Source organism: Tachypleus tridentatus, chromosome 12 (genome assembly GCF_004210375.1).
Source record: "Tachypleus tridentatus isolate NWPU-2018 chromosome 12, ASM421037v1, whole genome shotgun sequence".
Classification (NCBI taxonomy): Eukaryota; Metazoa; Arthropoda; class Merostomata; order Xiphosura; family Limulidae; genus Tachypleus; species Tachypleus tridentatus.
In genome coordinates, this window is record NC_134836.1 from 61438342 (window position 1) to 61458444 (window position 20103).

At 32.1% G+C, this 20103-nt stretch overlaps 1 protein-coding gene across 7 annotated transcripts in view; it reads right to left on the bottom strand.

The window, feature by feature from the left end:
* The window catches only part of LOC143233398 (ecdysteroid-phosphate phosphatase-like), a 57046-nt gene that overhangs the window by 24254 nt on the left and 12689 nt on the right, over nt 1-20103 (bottom strand). For all 7 annotated transcript variants that reach the window (XM_076469599.1, XM_076469597.1, XM_076469598.1 and 4 more), the window contains 2 exons: nt 17145-17237; nt 12709-12957 (listed from right to left, as the gene is read on the bottom strand). In XM_076469599.1, the coding sequence (XP_076325714.1) occupies nt 12709-12957; nt 17145-17237 (342 nt within the window). The remainder of the gene's footprint in view (nt 1-12708; nt 12958-17144; nt 17238-20103) is intronic.

The following is a 20103-nucleotide window of genomic DNA, read 5'->3' on the forward strand; positions in this document are numbered from 1 at the left end:
GTAATCAATTATCCTCTACAACTACAAATATTAGAACACAACCTGTTTTATTAACTGTAAAGTTCACTGTGATGTAATCAATTATCCTCTACAACTACATATATTAGAACACAACCTGTTTTATTAACTGTAAAAGTTCACTGTGATGTAATCAATTATCCTCTACAACTACATATATTAGAACACAACCTGTTTTATTAACTGTAAAGTTCACTGTTTTGTAATCAATATTCCTCTACAACTACAAATATTAGAACACAACCTGTTTTATTAACTGTAAAGTTCACTGTGATGTAATCAATTATCCTCTACAACTACATATATTAGAACACAACCTGTTTTATTAACTGTAAAGTTCACTGTCATGTAATCAATTATCCTCTACAACTACAAATATTAGAACACAACCTGTTTTATTAACTGTAAAAGTTCACTGTGATGTAATCAATTCTCCTGTACAACTACATATATTAGAACACAACCTGTTTTATTAACTGTAAAAGTTCACTGTGATGTAATCAATTCTCCTCTACAACTACATATATTAGAACACAACCTGTTTTATTAACTGTAAAAGTTCACTGTGATGTAATCAATTATCCTCTACAACTACATATATTAGAACACAACCTGTTTTATTAACTGTAAAGTTCACTGTGTTGTAATCAATATTCCTCTACAACTACAAATATTAGAACACAACCTGTTTTATTAACTGTAAAAGTTCACTGTGATGTAATCAATTATCCTCTACAACTACATATATTAGAACACAACCTGTTTTATTAACTGTAAAAGTTCACTGTGATGTAATCAATTATCCTCTACAACTACAAATATTAGATCACAACCTGTTTTATTAACTGTAAAGGTTCACTGTGATGTAATCAATTATCCTCTACAACTACATATATTAGAACACAACCTGTTTTATTAACTGTAAAAGTTCACTGTGATGTAATCAATTCTCCTCTACAACTACAAATATTAGAACACAACCTGTTTTATTAACTGTAAAGTTCACTGTGATGTAATCAATATTCCTCTACAACTACATATATTAGAACACAACCTGTTTTATTAACTGTAAAAGTTCACTGTGTTGTAATCAATATTCCTCTACAACTACAAATATTAGAACACAACCTGTTTTATTAACTGTAAAAGTTCACTGTGATGTAATCAATTCTCCTGTACAACTACATATATTAGAACACAACCTGTTTTATTAACTGTAAAGTTCACTGTGATGTAATCAATTATCCTCTACAACTACATATATTAGAACACAACCTGTTTTATTAACTGTAAAAGTTCACTGTGATGTAATCAATTCTCCTCTACAACTACATATATTAGAACACAACCTGTTTTATTAACTGTAAAAGTTCACTGTGATGTAATCAATTATCCTCTACAACTACATATATTAGAACACAACCTGTTTTATTAACTGTAAAGTTCACTGTGATGTAATCAATATTCCTCTACAACTACAAATATTAGAACACAACCTGTTTTATTAACTGTAAAAGTTCACTGTGATGTAATCAATTATCCTCTACAACTACAAATATTAGAACACAACCTGTTTTATTAACTGTAAAGTTCACTGTGATGTAATCAATTCTCCTCTACAACTACATATATTAGAACACAACCTGTTTTATTAACTGTAAAGTTCACTGTGATGTAATCAATTCTCCTCTACAACTACATATATTAGAACACAACCTGTTTTATTAACTGTAAAGTTCACTGTGATGTAATCAATTATCCTCTACAACTACATATATTAGAACACAACCTGTTTTATTAACTGTAAAAGTTCACTGTGATGTAATCAATTATCCTCTACAACTACATATATTAGAACACAACCTGTTTTATTAACTGTAAAAGTTCACTGTGTTGTAATCAATATTCCTCTACAACTACAAATATTAGAACACAACCTGTTTTATTAACTGTAAAAGTTCACTGTGATGTAATCAATTCTCCTCTACAACTACATATATTAGAACACAACCTGTTTTATTAACTGTAAAAGTTCACTGTGATGTAATCAATTCTCCTCTACAACTACAAATATTAGAACTCAGCCTGTTTTATTAACTGTAAAAGTTCACTGTGATGTAATCAATATTCCTCTACAACTACATATATTAGAACACAACCTGTTTTATTAACTGTAAAAGTTCACTGTGTTGTAATCAATATTCCTCTACAACTACATATATTAGAACACAACCTGTTTTATTAACTGTAAAAGTTCACTGTGATGTAATCAATATTCCTCTACAACTACAAATATTAGAACACAACCTGTTTTATTAACTGTAAAAGTTCACTGTGTTGTAATCAATTATCCTCTACAACTACATATATTAGAACACAACCTGTTTTATTAACTGTAAAAGTTCACTGTGTTGTAATCAATATTCCTCTACAACTACAAATATTAGAACACAACCTGTTTTATTGACTAAAAGTTCACTGTGATGTAATCAATTATCCTCTACAACTACATATATTAGAACACAACCTGTTTTATTAACTGTAAAAGTTCACTGTGATGTAATCAATTATCCTCTACAACTACATATATTAGAACACAACCTGTTTTATTAACTGTAAAAGTTCACTGTGTTGTAATCAATATTCCTCTACAACTACAAATATTAGAACACAACCTGTTTTATTAACTGTAAAAGTTCACTGTGATGTAATCAATTATCCTCTACAACTACATATATTAGAACACAACCTGTTTTATTAACTGTAAAAGTTCACTGTGATGTAATCAATTATCCTCTACAACTACATATATTAGAACACAACCTGTTTTATTAACTGTAAAAGTTCACTGTGATGTAATCAATTATCCTCTACAACTACATATATTAGAACACAACCTGTTTTATTAACTGTAAAAGTTCACTGTGATGTAATCAATTATCCTCTACAACTACATATATTAGAACACAACCTGTTTTATTAACTGTAAAAGTTCACTGTGATGTAATCAATTATCCTCTACAACTACAAATATTAGAACACAACCTGTTTTATTAACTGTAAAAGTTCACTGTGATGTAATCAATTATCCTCTACAACTACATATATTAGAACACAACCTGTTTTATTAACTGTAAAAGTTCACTGTGATGTAATCAATTATCCTCTACAACTACATATATTAGAACACAACCTGTTTTATTAACTGTAAAAGTTCACTGTGTTGTAATCAATATTCCTCTACAACTACAAATATTAGAACACAACCTGTTTTATTAACTGTAAAAGTTCACTGTGATGTAATCAATTATCCTCTACAACTACATATATTAGAACACAACCTGTTTTATTAACTGTAAAAGTTCACTGTCATGTAATCAATTATCCTCTACAACTACAAATATTAGAACACAACCTGTTTTATTAACTGTAAAAGTTCACTGTGATGTAATCAATTCTCCTGTACAACTACATATATTAGAACACAACCTGTTTTATTAACTGTAAAAGTTCACTGTCATGTAATCAATTCTCCTCTACAACTACATATATTAGAACACAACCTGTTTTATTAACTGTAAAAGTTCACTGTGATGTAATCAATTATCCTCTACAACTACATATATTAGAACACAACCTGTTTTATTAACTGTAAAAGTTCACTGTGATGTAATCAATTATCCTCTACAACTACAAATATTAGATCACAACCTGTTTTATTAACTGTAAAGGTTCACTGTGATGTAATCAATTCTCCTCTACAACTACATATATTAGAACACAACGTGTTTTATTAACTGTAAAAGTTCACTGTGTTGTAATCAGTTCTCCTCTACAACTACAAATATTAGAACTCAGCCTGTTTTATTAACTGTAAAAGTTCACTGTCATGTAATCAATATTCCTCTACAACTACATATATTAGAACACAACCTGTTTTATTAACTGTAAAAGTTCACTGTGATGTAATCAATTATCCTCTACAACTACAAATATTAGATCACAACCTGTTTTATTAACTGTAAAAGTTCACTGTGTTGTAATCAATATTCCTCTACAACTACAAATATTAGAACACAACCTGTTTTATTAACTGTAAAAGTTCACTGTGATGTAATCAATTCTCCTCTACAACTACAAATATTAGAACTCAGCCTGTTTTATTAACTGTAAAAGTTCACTGTCATGTAATCAATATTCCTCTACAACTACATATATTAGAACACAACCTGTTTTATTAACTGTAAAAGTTCACTGTGATGTAATCAATTATACTCTACAACTACATATATTAGAACACAACCTGTTTTATTAACTGTAAAAGTTCACTGTGTTGTAATCAATATTCCTCTACAACTACAAATATTAGAACACAACCTGTTTTATTAACTGTAAAAGTTCACTGTGATGTAATCAATTATCCTCTACAACTACATATATTAGAACACAACCTGTTTTATTAACTGTAAAAGTTCACAGTGATGTAATCAATTCTCCTCTACAACTACATATATTAGAACACAACCTGTTTTATTAACTGTAAAAGTTCACTGTGATGTAATCAATATTCCTCTACAACTACATATATTAGAACACAACCTGTTTTATTAACTGTAAAGTTCACTGTGATGTAATCAATTATCCTCTACAACTACATATATTAGAACACAACCTGTTTTATTAACTGTAAAAGTTCACTGTCATGTAATCAATTATCCTCTACAACTACAAATATTAGAACACAACCTGTTTTATTAACTGTAAAAGTTCACTGTGATGTAATCAATTATCCACTACAACCACATATATTAGAACACAACCTGTTTTATTAACTGTAAAGTTCACTGTGATGTAATCAATTCTCCTCTACAACTACATATATTAGAACACAACCTGTTTTATTAACTGTAAAGTTCACTGTGATGTAATCAATTATCCTCTACAACTACATATATTAGAACACAACCTGTTTTATTAACTGTAAAAGTTCACTGTGATGTAATCAATTCTCCTCTACAACTACATATATTAGAACACAACCTGTTTTATTAACTGTAAAAGTTCACTGTGATGTAATCAATTCTCCTCTACAACTACAAATATTAGAACTCAACCTGTTTTATTAACTGTAAAAGTTCACTGTGATGTAATCAATATTCCTCTACAACTACATATATTAGAACACAACCTGTTTTATTAACTGTAAAAGTTCACTGTGATGTAATCAATTATCCTCTACAACTACAAATATTAGATCACAACCTGTTTTATTAACTGTAAAAGTTCACTGTGTTGTAATCAATATTCCTCTACAACTACAAATATTAGAACACAACCTGTTTTATTAACTGTAAAAGTTCACTGTGATGTAATCAATGATCCTCTACAACTACATATATTAGAACACAACCTGTTTTATTAACTGTAAAAGTTCACTGTCATGTAATCAATTATCCTCTACAACTACATATATTAGAACACAACCTGTTTTATTAACTGTAAAAGTTCACTGTGATGTAATCAATTATCCTCTACAACTACATATATTAGAACACAACCTGTTTTATTAACTGTAAAAGTTCACTGTCATGTAATCAATTATCCTCTACAACTACAAATATTAGAACACAACCTGTTTTATTAACTGTAAAAGTTCACTGTGATGTAATCAATTATCCTCTACAACCACATATATTAGAACACAACCTGTTTTATTAACTGTAAAAGTTCACTGTGATGTAATCAATTATCCTCTACAACTACATATATTAGAACACAACCTGTTTTATTAACTGTAAAAGTTCACTGTTTTGTAATCAATATTCCTCTACAACTACAAATATTAGAACACAACCTGTTTTATTAACTGTAAAAGTTCACTGTGATGTAATCAATTATCCTCTACAACTACATATATTAGAACACAACCTGTTTTATTAACTGTAAAAGTTCACTGTCATGTAATCAATTATCCTCTACAACTACAAATATTAGATCACAACCTGTTTTATTAACTGTAAAAGTTCACTGTGATGTAATCAATTCTCCTGTACAACTACATATATTAGAACACAACCTGTTTTATTAACTGTAAAAGTTCACTGTCATGTAATCAATTCTCCTCTACAACTACATATATTAGAACACAACCTGTTTTATTAACTGTAAAAGTTCACTGTGATGTAATCAATTATCCTCTACAACTACATATATTAGAACACAACCTGTTTTATTAACTGTAAAAGTTCACTGTGTTGTAATCAATATTCCTCTACAACTACAAATATTAGAACACAACCTGTTTTATTAACTGTAAAAGTTCACTGTGATGTAATCAATTATCCTCTACAACTACATATATTAGAACACAACCTGTTTTATTAACTGTAAAAGTTCACTGTGATGTAATCAATTATCCTCTACAACTACAAATATTAGAACACAACCTGTTTTATTAACTGTAAAAGTTCACTGTGATGTAATCAATTCTCCTCTACAACTACATATATTAGAACACAACCTGTTTTATTAACTGTAAAAGTTCACTGTGATGTAATCAATTCTCCTCTACAACTACAAATATTAGAACTCAGCCTGTTTTATTAACTGTAAAGTTCACTGTGATGTAATCAATATTCCTCTACAACTACATATATTAGAACACAACCTGTTTTATTAACTGTAAAAGTTCACTGTGTTGTAATCAATATTCCTCTACAACTACAAATATTAGAACACAACCTGTTTTATTAACTGTAAAAGTTCACTGTGATGTAATCAATTATCCTCTACAACTACATATATTAGAACACAACCTGTTTTATTAACTGTAAAAGTTCACTGTGATGTAATCAATATTCCTCTACAACTACAAATATTAGAACACAACCTGTTTTATTAACTGTAAAAGTTCACTGTGATGTAATCAATTATCCTCTACAACTACAAATATTAGAACTCAGCCTGTTTTATTAACTGTAGAAGTTCAGTGTGATGTAATCAATTCTCCTCTACAACTACATATATTAGAACACAACCTGTTTTATTAACTGTAAAAGTTCACTGTCATGTAATCAATTCTCCTCTACAACTACAAATATTAGAACTCAGCCTGTTTTATTAACTGTAAAAGTTCACTGTGTTGTAATCAATATTCCTATACAACTACAAATATTAGAACACAGCCTGTTTTATTAACTGTAAAAGTTCACTGTGATGTAATCAATTATCCTCTACAACTACAAATATTAGAACTCAGCCTGTTTTATTAACTGTAGAAGTTCAGTGTGATGTAATCAATTCTCCTCTACAACTACATATATTAGAACACAACCTGTTTTATTAACTGTAAAAGTTCACTGTGATGTAATCAATTCTCCTCTACAACTACATATATTAGAACACAACCTGTTTTATTAACTGTAAAAGTTCACTGTGATGTAATCAATTATCCTCTACAACTACAAATATTAGAACACAACCTGTTTTATTAACTGTAAAGTTCACTGTGATGTAATCAATTATCCTCTACAACTACAAATATTAGAACACAACCTGTTTTATTAACTGTAAAGTTCACTGTGTTGTAATCAATTATCCTCTACAACTACATATATTAGAACACAACCTGTTTTATTAACTGTAAAAGTTCACTGTGATGTAATCAATTATCCTCTACAACTACAAATATTAGAACACAACCTGTTTTATTAACTGTAAAAGTTCACTGTGTTGTAATCAATATTCCTCTACAACTACAAATATTAGAACACAACCTGTTTTATTAACTGTAAAGGTTCACTGTGATGTAATCAATTCTCCTCTACAACTACATATATTAGAACACAACCTGTTTTATTAACTGTAAAAGTTCACTGTGATGTAATCAATTCTCCTCTACAACTACATATATTAGAACACAACCTGTTTTATTAACTGTAAAAGTTCACTGTGTTGTAATCAATTATCCTCTACAACTACAAATATTAGAACACAACCTGTTTTATTAACTGTAAAAGTTCACTGTGATGTAATCAATTATCCTCTACAACTACAAATATTAGAACACAACCTGTTTTATTAACTGTAAAAGTTCACTGTGTTGTAATCAATATTCCTCTACAACTACAAATATTAGAACACAACCTGTTTTATTAACTGTAAAAGTTCACTGTGATGTAATCAATTATCCTCTACAACTACAAATATTAGAACTCAGCCTGTTTTATTAACTGTAAAAGTTCACTGTGTTGTAATCAATATTCCTATACAACTACAAATATTAGAACACAGCCTGTTTTATTAACTGTAAAAGTTCACTGTGATGTAATCAATTCTCCTCTACAACTACATATATTAGAACACAACCTGTTTTATTAACTGTAAAAGTTCACTGTGTTGTAATCAATATTCCTATACAACTACAAATATTAGAACACAACCTGTTTTATTAACTGTAAAAGTTCACTGTGATGTAATCAATTATCCTCTACAACTACAAATATTAGAACACAACCTGTTTTATTAACTGTAAAAGTTCACTGTGTTGTAATCAATATTCCTCTACAACTACAAATATTAGAACACAACCTGTTTTATTAACTGTAAAAGGTTCACTGTGATGTAATCAATTATCCTCTACAACTACATATATTAGAACACAACCTGTTTTATTAACTGTAAAAGTTCACTGTGATGTAATCAATTATCCTCTACAACTACAAATATTAGATCACAACCTGTTTTATTAACTGTAAAAGTTCGCTGTGATGTAATCAATTCTCCTCTACAACTACACATATTAGAACACAACCTGTTTTATTAACTGTAAAAGTTCACTGTGATGTAATCAATTATTTTCTACAACTACAAATATTAGATCACAACCTGTTTTATTAACTGTAAAAGTTCACTGTGATGTAATCAATTCTCCTCTACAACTACAAATATTAGAACTCAGCCTGTTTTATTAACTGTAAACGTTCACTGTGATGTAATCAATATTCCTCTACAACTACATATATTAGAACACAACCTGTTTTATTAACTGTAAAAGTTCACTGTGTTGTAATCAATATTCCTCTACAACTACATATATTAGAACACAACCTGTTTTATTAACTGTAAAAGTTCACTGTGATGTAATCAATATTCCTCTACAACTACAAATATTAGAACACAACCTGTTTTATTAACTGTAAAAGTTCACTGTGTTGTAATCAATTATCCTCTACAACTACAAATATTAGAACACAACCTGTTTTATTAACTGTAAAAGTTCACTGTGTTGTAATCAATATTCCTCTACAACTACAAATATTAGATCACAACCTGTTTTATTAACTGTTAAAGTTCACTGTGTTGTAATCAATATTCCTCTACAACTACATATATTAGAACACAACCTGTTTTATTAACTGTAAAAGTTCACTGTGATGTAATCAATTATCCTCTACAACTACAAATATTAGAACTCAGCCTGTTTTATTAACTGTAAAAGTTCACTGTGATGTAATCAATTATCCTCTACAACTACAAATATTAGAACACAACCTGTTTTATTAACTGTAGAAGTTCATTGTGATGTAATCAATATTCCTCTACAACTACAAGTATTAGAACACAACCTGTTTTATTAACTGTAAAAGTTCACTGTGTTGTAATCAATTATCCTCTACAACTACAAATATTAGAACACAACCTGTTTTATTAACTGTAGAAGTTCATTGTGATGTAATCAATATTCCTCTACAACTACAAATATTAGAACACAACCTGTTTTATTAACTGTAAAAGTTCACTGTGTTGTAATCAATTATCCTCTACAACTACACATATTAGAACACAACCTGTTTTATTAACTGTAAAAGTTCACTGTGTTGTAATCAATATTCCTCTACAACTACAAATATTAGAACACAACCTGTTTTATTAACTGTAAAAGTTCACTGTGTTGTAATCAATTATCCTCTACAACTACATATATTAGAACACAACCTGTTTTATTAACTGTAAAAGTTCACTGTGTTGTAATCAATATTCCTCTACAACTACAAATATTAGAACACAACCTGTTTTATTAACTGTAAAAGTTCACTGTGTTGTAATCAATTATCCTCTACAACTACATATATTAAAACACAACCTGTTTTATTAACTGTAAATGTTCACTGTGTTGTAGTTACTTATTGTTATTATAGTTTATTTAACTTACTTATCCCCACGCGGTAATATCTTATTGTTATTATTATTATAGTTTATTTAACTTACTTACCCCCACGTGGTAGTATCTTATTGTTATTATAGTTTATTTAATTTACTTACCCCCACGTGGTAGTATCTTATTGTTATTATTATTATAGTTTATTTAACTTACTTACCCCCACATGGTAGTACCTTATTATTATTATTATAGTTTATTTAATTTACTTACCCCCACGTGGCAGTATCTTATTGTTATTATTATTATAGTTTATTTAACTTACTTACCCCCACATGGTAGTACCTTATTATTATTATTATAGTTTATTTAACTTACTTACCTCCACGTGGTAGTATCTTATTGTTATTATAGTTTATTTAATGTACTTATCCCCACGTGGTGGTATCTTATTGTTATTATTTAATTGTTTAAATTTTGTTTAATTTTTTCGTTCTTTTTCTTTACTTTGGAAAGCAGTCACCTTTCCACAACTGTCTGCACACTGTGAAGGGTGATGTAGACGTGAGACGTTGTGGGCTTGAGCACCCACATTTCGCTCTCCTAATTTATATTTATATTCCTTTGATTATATCATAATTTAATTATTCTTCACGTGAAACTGGCGAATGTTTAAGACTGATAGACGATGTATCCCCACTGCAATGTGGGTCCTACTTGGCAGTCGCCTCCAAACCCTAGGGTACATTTTATATCCCACATTATAGCCTGCATCCTGTGGATCCTTTCTATTTGTAAAGCGTTTTTTATTTTTGTTTAGACTTGTGTTTTGTTTAAAATAAACTATATATTTATATACATGTTTGTGCCACATTACCTATCTACTTGGTTTAAAGACAGAGGTAGTTTGCAAAATAAAATGTGCGTAGGTTAGATGTCTAGATGTATAATAAGTTATTTCAAAGGCCATCAGAATAACAAAAGATTCAAAATAATATATATATACCAGCCAATAATCAGCAATTCATTATTGCTTTGTTAATTTTGTTGTAGCCCAAGGCTGCACAATAGGGTATATGCACTTTGCCAGTCACAATTAATTGAACCACGGATTTTACCGTTGAATCTTTGGAGAACTTAATTGATTATCCATAACCGATCGATTCTAATATCGGCACAGCTAAGTTTTTATTTCAAGAGTACCCCACTGGGTGACGTGCCGGATGACGGACATACAGGTCTATTGTTAACTTTCCGTTATAGCAAAAAATAAACTAAATACATTCCGCATTTTGGGGCCATGTATGCGTTAGAAGGACGAGAAACGAAGCCCCAGAGTTAGGGATGAGTGCTGTTGACAAGCTGCCTCCCCCTTTGTCCATCTGTTCAAAATTACGTACAATTACCACAGATAAACCTCGAGAAGCTTAGCGCGAATATTCGATAACAAAAAGAGAAACCAAAAATCTTTAAATTTTGCAAAACTCTTAAAGAAAAGCAAACTGACTCTAGAAAATGTCACTATTAAAAGGCATATTCCAAGCTCAGTATAAACAGTCGTGTAAATTAAAATTACTCTGTCTGCTTCTTATTATAATCAAATAAGACATTTTAAACCCCTCCCCCAGTGGCATAGCGGTATGTCTGCAGACTTACAACGCTAGAAACCGGATTTCTATACTGTGGTGGGCAGAACATAGATTGCCCATTTTGTAGCCTTGTGGTTAACGTAAAGCAGGCGAACAATACGTTTTAGTAAAGGACTGTTTGATTTTTGAATTTCGCGCATAGGTACACGAGGGCTATCTGCGCTAATCGTCCCTAATTTAGCAGTGTAAAGCTAGAGAGAAGGCAGTTAGTCATCACCACCCACCGCCAACTCTTGGACTACTCTCTCACCAACGAATAGAGAGATTGGAAGTTACGTTATAACGTCCCCACTGCTGAAAGGGCAAGCATATTTGATGTGATGGGGATTCGAACTCGCGACCCTCAGACTGCGAGTCGAGCGCCATGCCGAGCCATTTAATAAAGGAAAAATCATCCTTCAGTCAAAGGTTACCAAAAGTAAGTTCTATCATTGAACTACTACAAATAATACGGACAAACTTTAATCGAAGGAAGTTTCTGAAAATCTTCTAAGCTTTAAATTATACTTAATTAAAAATCATTAAAAATGGGGTGGGGTGGAGAACTGATCACGGGTGGGGGCGGAGAACTGATCATGGGTGTGGGCGGAGAACTGATCATGGGTGTGGGCGGAGAATTGATCATGGGTGGGGGTGGAGAACTGATCACGGGTGGGGGTGGAGAACTGATCACAGGTGTGAGCGGAGAACTGATCACCAAAGATTTTTGTCTTTGTGACTCCAGATCTATTTCCAGCAGGTTAAGTCAGACTGATTACTAAGCAATCGTCAAAAGTTCAAATAAGAGCTTTTAAAAACACAAGAACGAGTCTGACTATTAGACGTTTTATTTTTATCCAGAGTTCTGATATTTATTCATAAAGAAATATATATCATACCTACCTGGTTGACAGGATTTCTCTAACAACGTTTGAGTTACATAATAACTTCGCATATAATACTCTTCTCCAGATTCGTTTTTGTTCCGGATTTCATTTTCTGTAATAACTGGTTTGTATTCCTCGTTGATGTTGAAACAACAATTTTTCAGTTCCTCTGTAGTCATCCATTCTGGCATACCATCCTGGTACCAACCCAGCCATTCAAAAAGACCAGGCTCAAGGTTTACAGGAAGTTCGCTTTGGCCCATTCCTATATTTAACAATAATATTTTATATAAAGTAATTGTTACTTTTTATTTTACACTTATAGTTTCACGTTAGCGACAGACAGACCAAACTTCCAAAACGGGGATTTCTTACTACTTGTAATGTATACAGTAGAATGTCCTACAGTTAAACTCCAAACGGGGATTTCTTACTACTTGTAATGTATACAGTAGAATGTCCTACAGTTAAAACTCCAGGTAAAACAGCTAAACAAAATACAAATTCTTTGTGATGCAAAAACATCAACAGATACTAAACGTCGAACACCTAATTTAGTTTAATAGTTAATGTACTCTTTAAACGCACGGAGAAGCAATATCAGGCTCCAGAAGTGTTTGTTTTTTTAATTTTGTGCAAAGCTACACGAGGGCTATCTGCGCTAGCCGTCACTAATTTAACAGTGTAAGACTAGAGAGAAAGCAGCTAGTCATCACCAACCACCGCTAACTCTTGGGCTACTCTTTCACCAACGAATAGTGTAATTAACCGTGACATTATAATGCCCCACGGCTGAAAGGACAAGCATGTTTGGTAAGCCGGGGATTCGAACCAGCAACCCTCGGATTACGAGTCGAACGCCTTAACACACTTGGCCATGCCGGGCCAGGCTCCAGCGGTGACGGAAAGCCTGATTCAAATGTCATCTCTTATATCACCCCTGGGAAGCTATAAGGGTATATGTCAGGTTTTAAGATAACAGGTTGAATGGTTCCTAATTGAAGCGGTAACGGACACGCAGACGACTTTAATCAAATTGTCCCACTTATATCACTTCAGTACCTGTAATTATCTTTATAGTCCCTCCTGATTTTCTAATTTTATTTATCTCACCCTACATCATGTTTAACTATGTCCCTCGGTGGGTTAGTTGTAAGCTTATAAACTTTCAGCGTTAAGTGTCGGAGTTCAATTCTCCTTACCAGAGAGTACATTGCCCATTGTGAAACTAAAACAACAATGATTATACTCTAAGAAATGCTACTCTGTTAATTTTATCCTGTAAAAAAGTTGAATTATGTTTTTGCTTTTCCGTTGCCAGAAGAAGAAAGGCCCGATATGGCCAGGTGGGTTAAGGCGTTCCACTCGTAATCTGAGGGTCGCGGATCCGAATCTCCGTCGCACCAAACATGCTCGCCCTTTCAGTCGTGAGGGCGTTATAATGTGACAGTTAATCCCACTATTCTTTGGTGAAAGAGTAGCCCAAGAGTTGGCGGTGGGTGGTGATGACTAGCTGACTTCCCTCTAGTCTTACATTGCTAAATTAGTGACGGCTAACGCAGATAGCCCTTGAGTATCTTCGCGCAATATTCAAAAACAAAGAAGCAGAATAAGAAAACAAAATTATGATATCCAAATATTTGAGACAAATTGAAGTTAGTTCAGTATTTTCCAAATTAGCTGATAGGGATGTTGCTCAAATCAAAGTGAGTGGGTTAGGGTGTTGTTGACCGAAAAAATGGTTGGAGATCTCTGAGTCAGATTCATCAAACTAAGGATTTAAACAACAGTATGATGTTGAACCTTAAGCCAAAGAAAGTATTTACGCAGATATATTTAAACAAAGAAATAATTTGAGAAATATACGCTACTGGAAAAAAATGTTATTCGTTTTATGTATTTAACAATTTCACCTCAAGAAACACATTAGAACTTAGGCTAATCTCAAATAGTTGTAACACTACTTGCTTTTAACGTAAAGCTACACAAATATGAATTTGTGCTGTACAAACTGTTGTTATCGAATTGTTCATAGCATTATCCGCACTGAAGCTTACCGCTGAACCACCAGGTGCATGAATGAAATGTAAAAAGCGTTAGTCGAAAAAACAAACCACGATAAATTGTCATTAAACAATCATAAATACTAGTTTTTACTCATTTCGTTAAAAATAATACTAATTACTGATTAATAATACTAATATTAATATACAATACTATAATAATTATAACGTGTAAGCTTATAAACTTTCAATGTCAAGAAAAGAAAGCTGGCGTTTAATATTAAGAAAAAAGGATATTAAAACCTAAAAAATAGAATACCAATTTTTACTTTCCTTAAAAACGACAACAGTTTGAAACCTGTTTTGTACATTAAAGTTAACAGTAAATATATATTCATTTCCATTTTTATCACTGTCCACCGTAAGATACATGTATCTGCTGATGTTTCGTTCTATTCAAGAAAACATGGAGGGAAGGGTTGCGTGACATTTATTTGTGGTGAGAAAACCTTTGGTAGAGATGCTGACGTCCACACACCCCCACAGAAAAAAACAAAGAAAGTACATCTGTGTACAGGAGAAGTAAACTTACAAAGATATTCGACGAATTGTCTTCAGATGAAGATGAAGAGACTGAAGACGAACCGACGTGGTATGAATTTTGGCGATAGGAAAAACAACGACAAATATGAGATAAAGAGTGTAAAATACAAAGACATTATATAAGTAAAGTGCAAGAATGATACAAGGAGAGGAAAACTGTGAAATAATAATGGTAAGACCAGAACGTACAGGAGACTCACTTTGGTAGGATAAAAAAATCCTACACTGACCGGATCAAAGAAGACAGTAACAATAATATACCTCACTCTTCTGAATCTCTTGGGATACCACAAGACTTATTGAATGGTTATATTTATTGCCACTGTGGATACCACAACACCTAATTAATGGTCATAGTTTTTGCCACTTTGGATCCCACAACATCTAATTAATGGTCATATTTTTTGCCACTGTGGATACAACAACACCTAATTAATGGTCATATTTTTTGCCACTGTGGATACAACAACACCTAATTAATGGTCATATTTTTTGCCACTGTGGATACAACAACACCTAATTAATGGTCATATTTTTTGCCATTGAGGATGCCACATCACTTAATAAATGGTCATATTTTTTGCCATTGAGGATGCCACATCACTTAATAAATGGTCATATTTTTGCCACTGACCGCAGATTGCTTGTTAGTATAATATCATTAAATGTACAAGTGTGGATTTAATATTTTACATTAACGATAATTTACTTAGGTATTTGGTACATTCAAAATAAGTCTAATTTCCTGTTGTTAACGCTTAGAGATAAAAATAACATCGGCCTAATCTTGTGTGCGACTTAAAGATGTGAAACAAAAGTTTTTTTTCCTTATGTTTACTGCACGAACAAAATATAAATAGTTAATAATATAAATTCATAATTCTGGAGCTGATTGGAAAACAACGGTTTTTATCTTAAGTTTGCTAGTGTTATTATCTAATTATAATTTAAGAGAGAGTAAAGTATTACCTTTCAAAACGTTGGTGCATGTCTGTATACATCGAAGATAAGAGAAAGTAAAGTATTACCTTTCAAAACGTTGGTGCATGTCTGTATACATCGAAGATAAGAGAAAGTAAAGTATTACCTTTCAAAACGTTGGTGCATGTCTGTATACATCGAAGATAAGAGAAAGTAAAGTATTACCTTTCAAAACGTTGGTGCATGTCTGTATACATCGAAGAGAAGGGAAAGTAAAGTATTACCTTTCAAAACGTTGGTGCATGTCTGTATACATCGAAGATAAGAGAGTAAAGTATTACCTTTCAAAACGTTGGTGCATGTCTGTATACATCGAAGAGAAGGGAAAGTAAAGTATTACCTTTCAAAACGTTGGTGCATGTCTGTATACATCGAAGATAAGAGAGAGTAAAGTATTACCTTTCAAAACGTTGGTGCATGTCTGTATACATCGAAGAGAAGGGAAAGTAAAGTATTACCTTTCAAAACGTTGGTGCATGTCTGTATACATCGAAGATAAGAGAGTAAAGTATTACCTTTCAAAACGTTGGTGCATGTCTGTATACATCGAAGATAAGAGAAAGTAAAGTATTACCTTTCAAAACGTTGGTGCATGTCTGTATACATCGAAGATAAGAGAGAGTAAAGTATTACCTTTCAAAACGTTGGTGCATGTCTGTATACATCGAAGATAAGAGAAAGTAAAGTATTACCTTTCAAAACGTTGGTGCATGTCTGTATACATCGAAGATAAGAGAGTAAAGTATTACCTTTCAAAACGTTGGTGCATGTCTGTATACATCGAAGATAAGAGAGTAAAGTATTACCTTTCAAAACGTTGGTGCATGTCTGTATACATCGAAGATAAGAGAGAGTAAAGTATTACCTTTCAAAACGTTGGTGCATGTCTGTATACATCGAAGAGAAGGCGATGAGTAAACACCATCAAAGGATGTGTTCGCTTCCTTCAAAGCTTCACCTAAATGAAATAAAATGTAAAATGTGGTGTAGGTTTACATTTACAAATTGTTTGGAGACATCGAAAGGATAAACAATTAAAAAACTTCCATGTTAGTATCTGTTTTTAAATTTCGTACAAAGATACACGAGAGCTATCTGCGCTAGCCGTCCCTAATTTAGGAATGTAAGACTAGAGGGAAGGCAGCTAGTCATCACATCACCACCCACCGCCAACTCTTGGGTTATTCCTTTACCAACGAATAGTGGGATTAACCGTCACATTATAACGCCCCCACGCCTGAAAGAGCGAGCATGTTTGGTGTGATGGGGATTCGAACACGCGACCCTCGGATTACGAGTCGACTGCCTTAACCACTTTGGCCATGCCGGGCCGCCATGTAACTACACAAGTAAACCATAATGATTATTTAATTTGTATATTAATATACATCGACTCATAAGATGTCTTGATTAGTCTTAACAATACCACTGGTGCATAGTTATTAAACTAAATGTACTACCGCAAGGTTCCAGAAGGTGTTGCTTCAAGAGTAAATAAAAGAGTGCAAATTCTCGTGATTTGTGGTAAACCCAAGTTTTGCTGATGTCACGATCGTACAAATTGTAACCTTAAGTGCCCTTTATGTGACTTTATTTTAGTATCTACTGACTGACCAACAGACAACACACTATTGTATAGTGATTAAAACAGATAACTTCCAGAAAGCCTTTGTCCCTCTTTCGGAGAAATAAAAGAACGTATACATTTATGATTTTCGTAAATATTGTATAAAACAATACTTTAAATCGCTATCTACAATTTTTATCAGATGTTCCCACAATTCAAAATTCTACTTATTCTCAGAATTAAAAAAATATTAAATACAAATTAGCAATAAAATTCCCACAAATATATTATAATCTAGAGCTTAGTGCATTTTTGTCCTTCAGTTACAGGAGATCATGTTACATACTGATTGACGTTATTTTTGACATGAGTGAATTCGTGAAATAACTTGACTAAAACCAGATAATAATTGGATCGTTTCATTTGATATAAAATTGTTAAAGCACAGCTCATAATATTAAAATTCTGTATAAGAAATGTTTACGAGTCTAAAATGGTCAGTTTTCAAATCAAGACAGCAAAGTCAACCCTGCTTATGTGGCGATCAATCACTTGTAATGTAATAACATTTATTTTCATTGGCGGGTAATGATCTGATGGCAGATCTGGGATTAAATATATTCTTCAACTTTATAAATCAATAAAACTTTAGACGAACAAAAAATAAGCCCATCAAAGATGTCCCTTCCAGCTATAACCATCCCTCACTAATTACATATTCATACAAGATGTTCTTCATTTCAGTTAAATGTTTCTGTCTTCATTACCCTTGAAGGTAGCTCATTCAAAAAACCAACCATCCTCTTTGAAAAGTATTGCTGTCTAAACTGCAGATGACTCCTAAGCTGTCAAAATTTGTCTTTGTGATCTCTTGTACTATTGCTTTCAGTGCTAAACACAAAAACGTTTGATGGATATATATTATAAAGACCCTTAAACACCTCAATCCAAATCTCCTTTAACCCTTCTACTTCTATAATAAAATAAGTTTAGAGGTTTTAATCTCTGCTCATACAACAATCATATCATCCTACTGATCCTTCTCGGTACTTTCTCCAGTATTTCAATTTCAATTTTGAAGACGGGAGTCCAGAACTGTACGCAGGCCTTACAAGTGATCTCTATACAGTGACACAATAACATCCTTTATATTCAATATTTCTATAGATGCTAACTAAAGTCCAATTAGCCTTATTGTTAGCTACGATAGACTGTTTAGATGACTTAAGTGGTTTTTCGATCACAACACCAAGATATATTTTTTTAACCACAGTATTTATTGTTTTCCCATTTAAATAACAAATAGAATTGTGAATATTTATGTTGTTTTTTTATATCAGAGCCACATCAGGCTATCTACTATGTCCACAGAGATGAATCGAACCCTTGATTTTAGTATTATAAATCCGAAGAGTTACCAGTGCATCAGTGAGGGACTTGAACTGTGAAAACCTACATTTTGGATAGTTAAAAATGATCTGTCATGATTATCCCAATCTATCGAATGATCCAAATCACACTGGTAGCCTACAGCATTTATGATACAATTAGCCACGTCAAATATCTTAATATCATCTGCAAACTTCAGTATTTTGTTAGTCACTCTAGAGTCAATATTATTATTATAAATTGAAAACAACAGAGGGCCCATTACAAAGCCTTGAGGTACCACTTGTAACTGTGATCCAGTCAGATCTAACTCCATTTGAAGTCACTAAGTTGAAAATATTCATTTTACAATTTGTAGATACATTCATGTCCCTTAATATAAATTAAATCATTTTTAGTCAAAATGTGTATTTTTATTATAGCAAAGCCACATGAGGTTATCTGCTGAGCCAATCGAGGAGAATCGAACCCCTGATTTTAGGGTTATAAATCCGTAGACTTGCCGCTGTACTAGCGATGGGCTTAGTTAAAATGATTTAATTGTAAATCAAATTTATTGAGATGGTACTTGTCTGAGGAAGAAAGATCATCTGGTTTGTCATAAATTATTTTGAAATCTTCAAAGTTACAAAGGCAAAGAGAGAGTTTTGTTTTGGTTGGTTTGAAGTTAAGCACAACACTCTGCTCACCACGGGTATCGAAACCCGGTTTCTAGTATTGGCCATATATTTGATAAATGTGCAATAGGGATACATTATGTATCTAATTTCTACAGAGACTTAGTGAAATTTAATTCTTACAAAATATTGTACGAAGTTCGTCATAATGGGGTGGATTTATATCATACTTCAACCCATAGACATGTCAA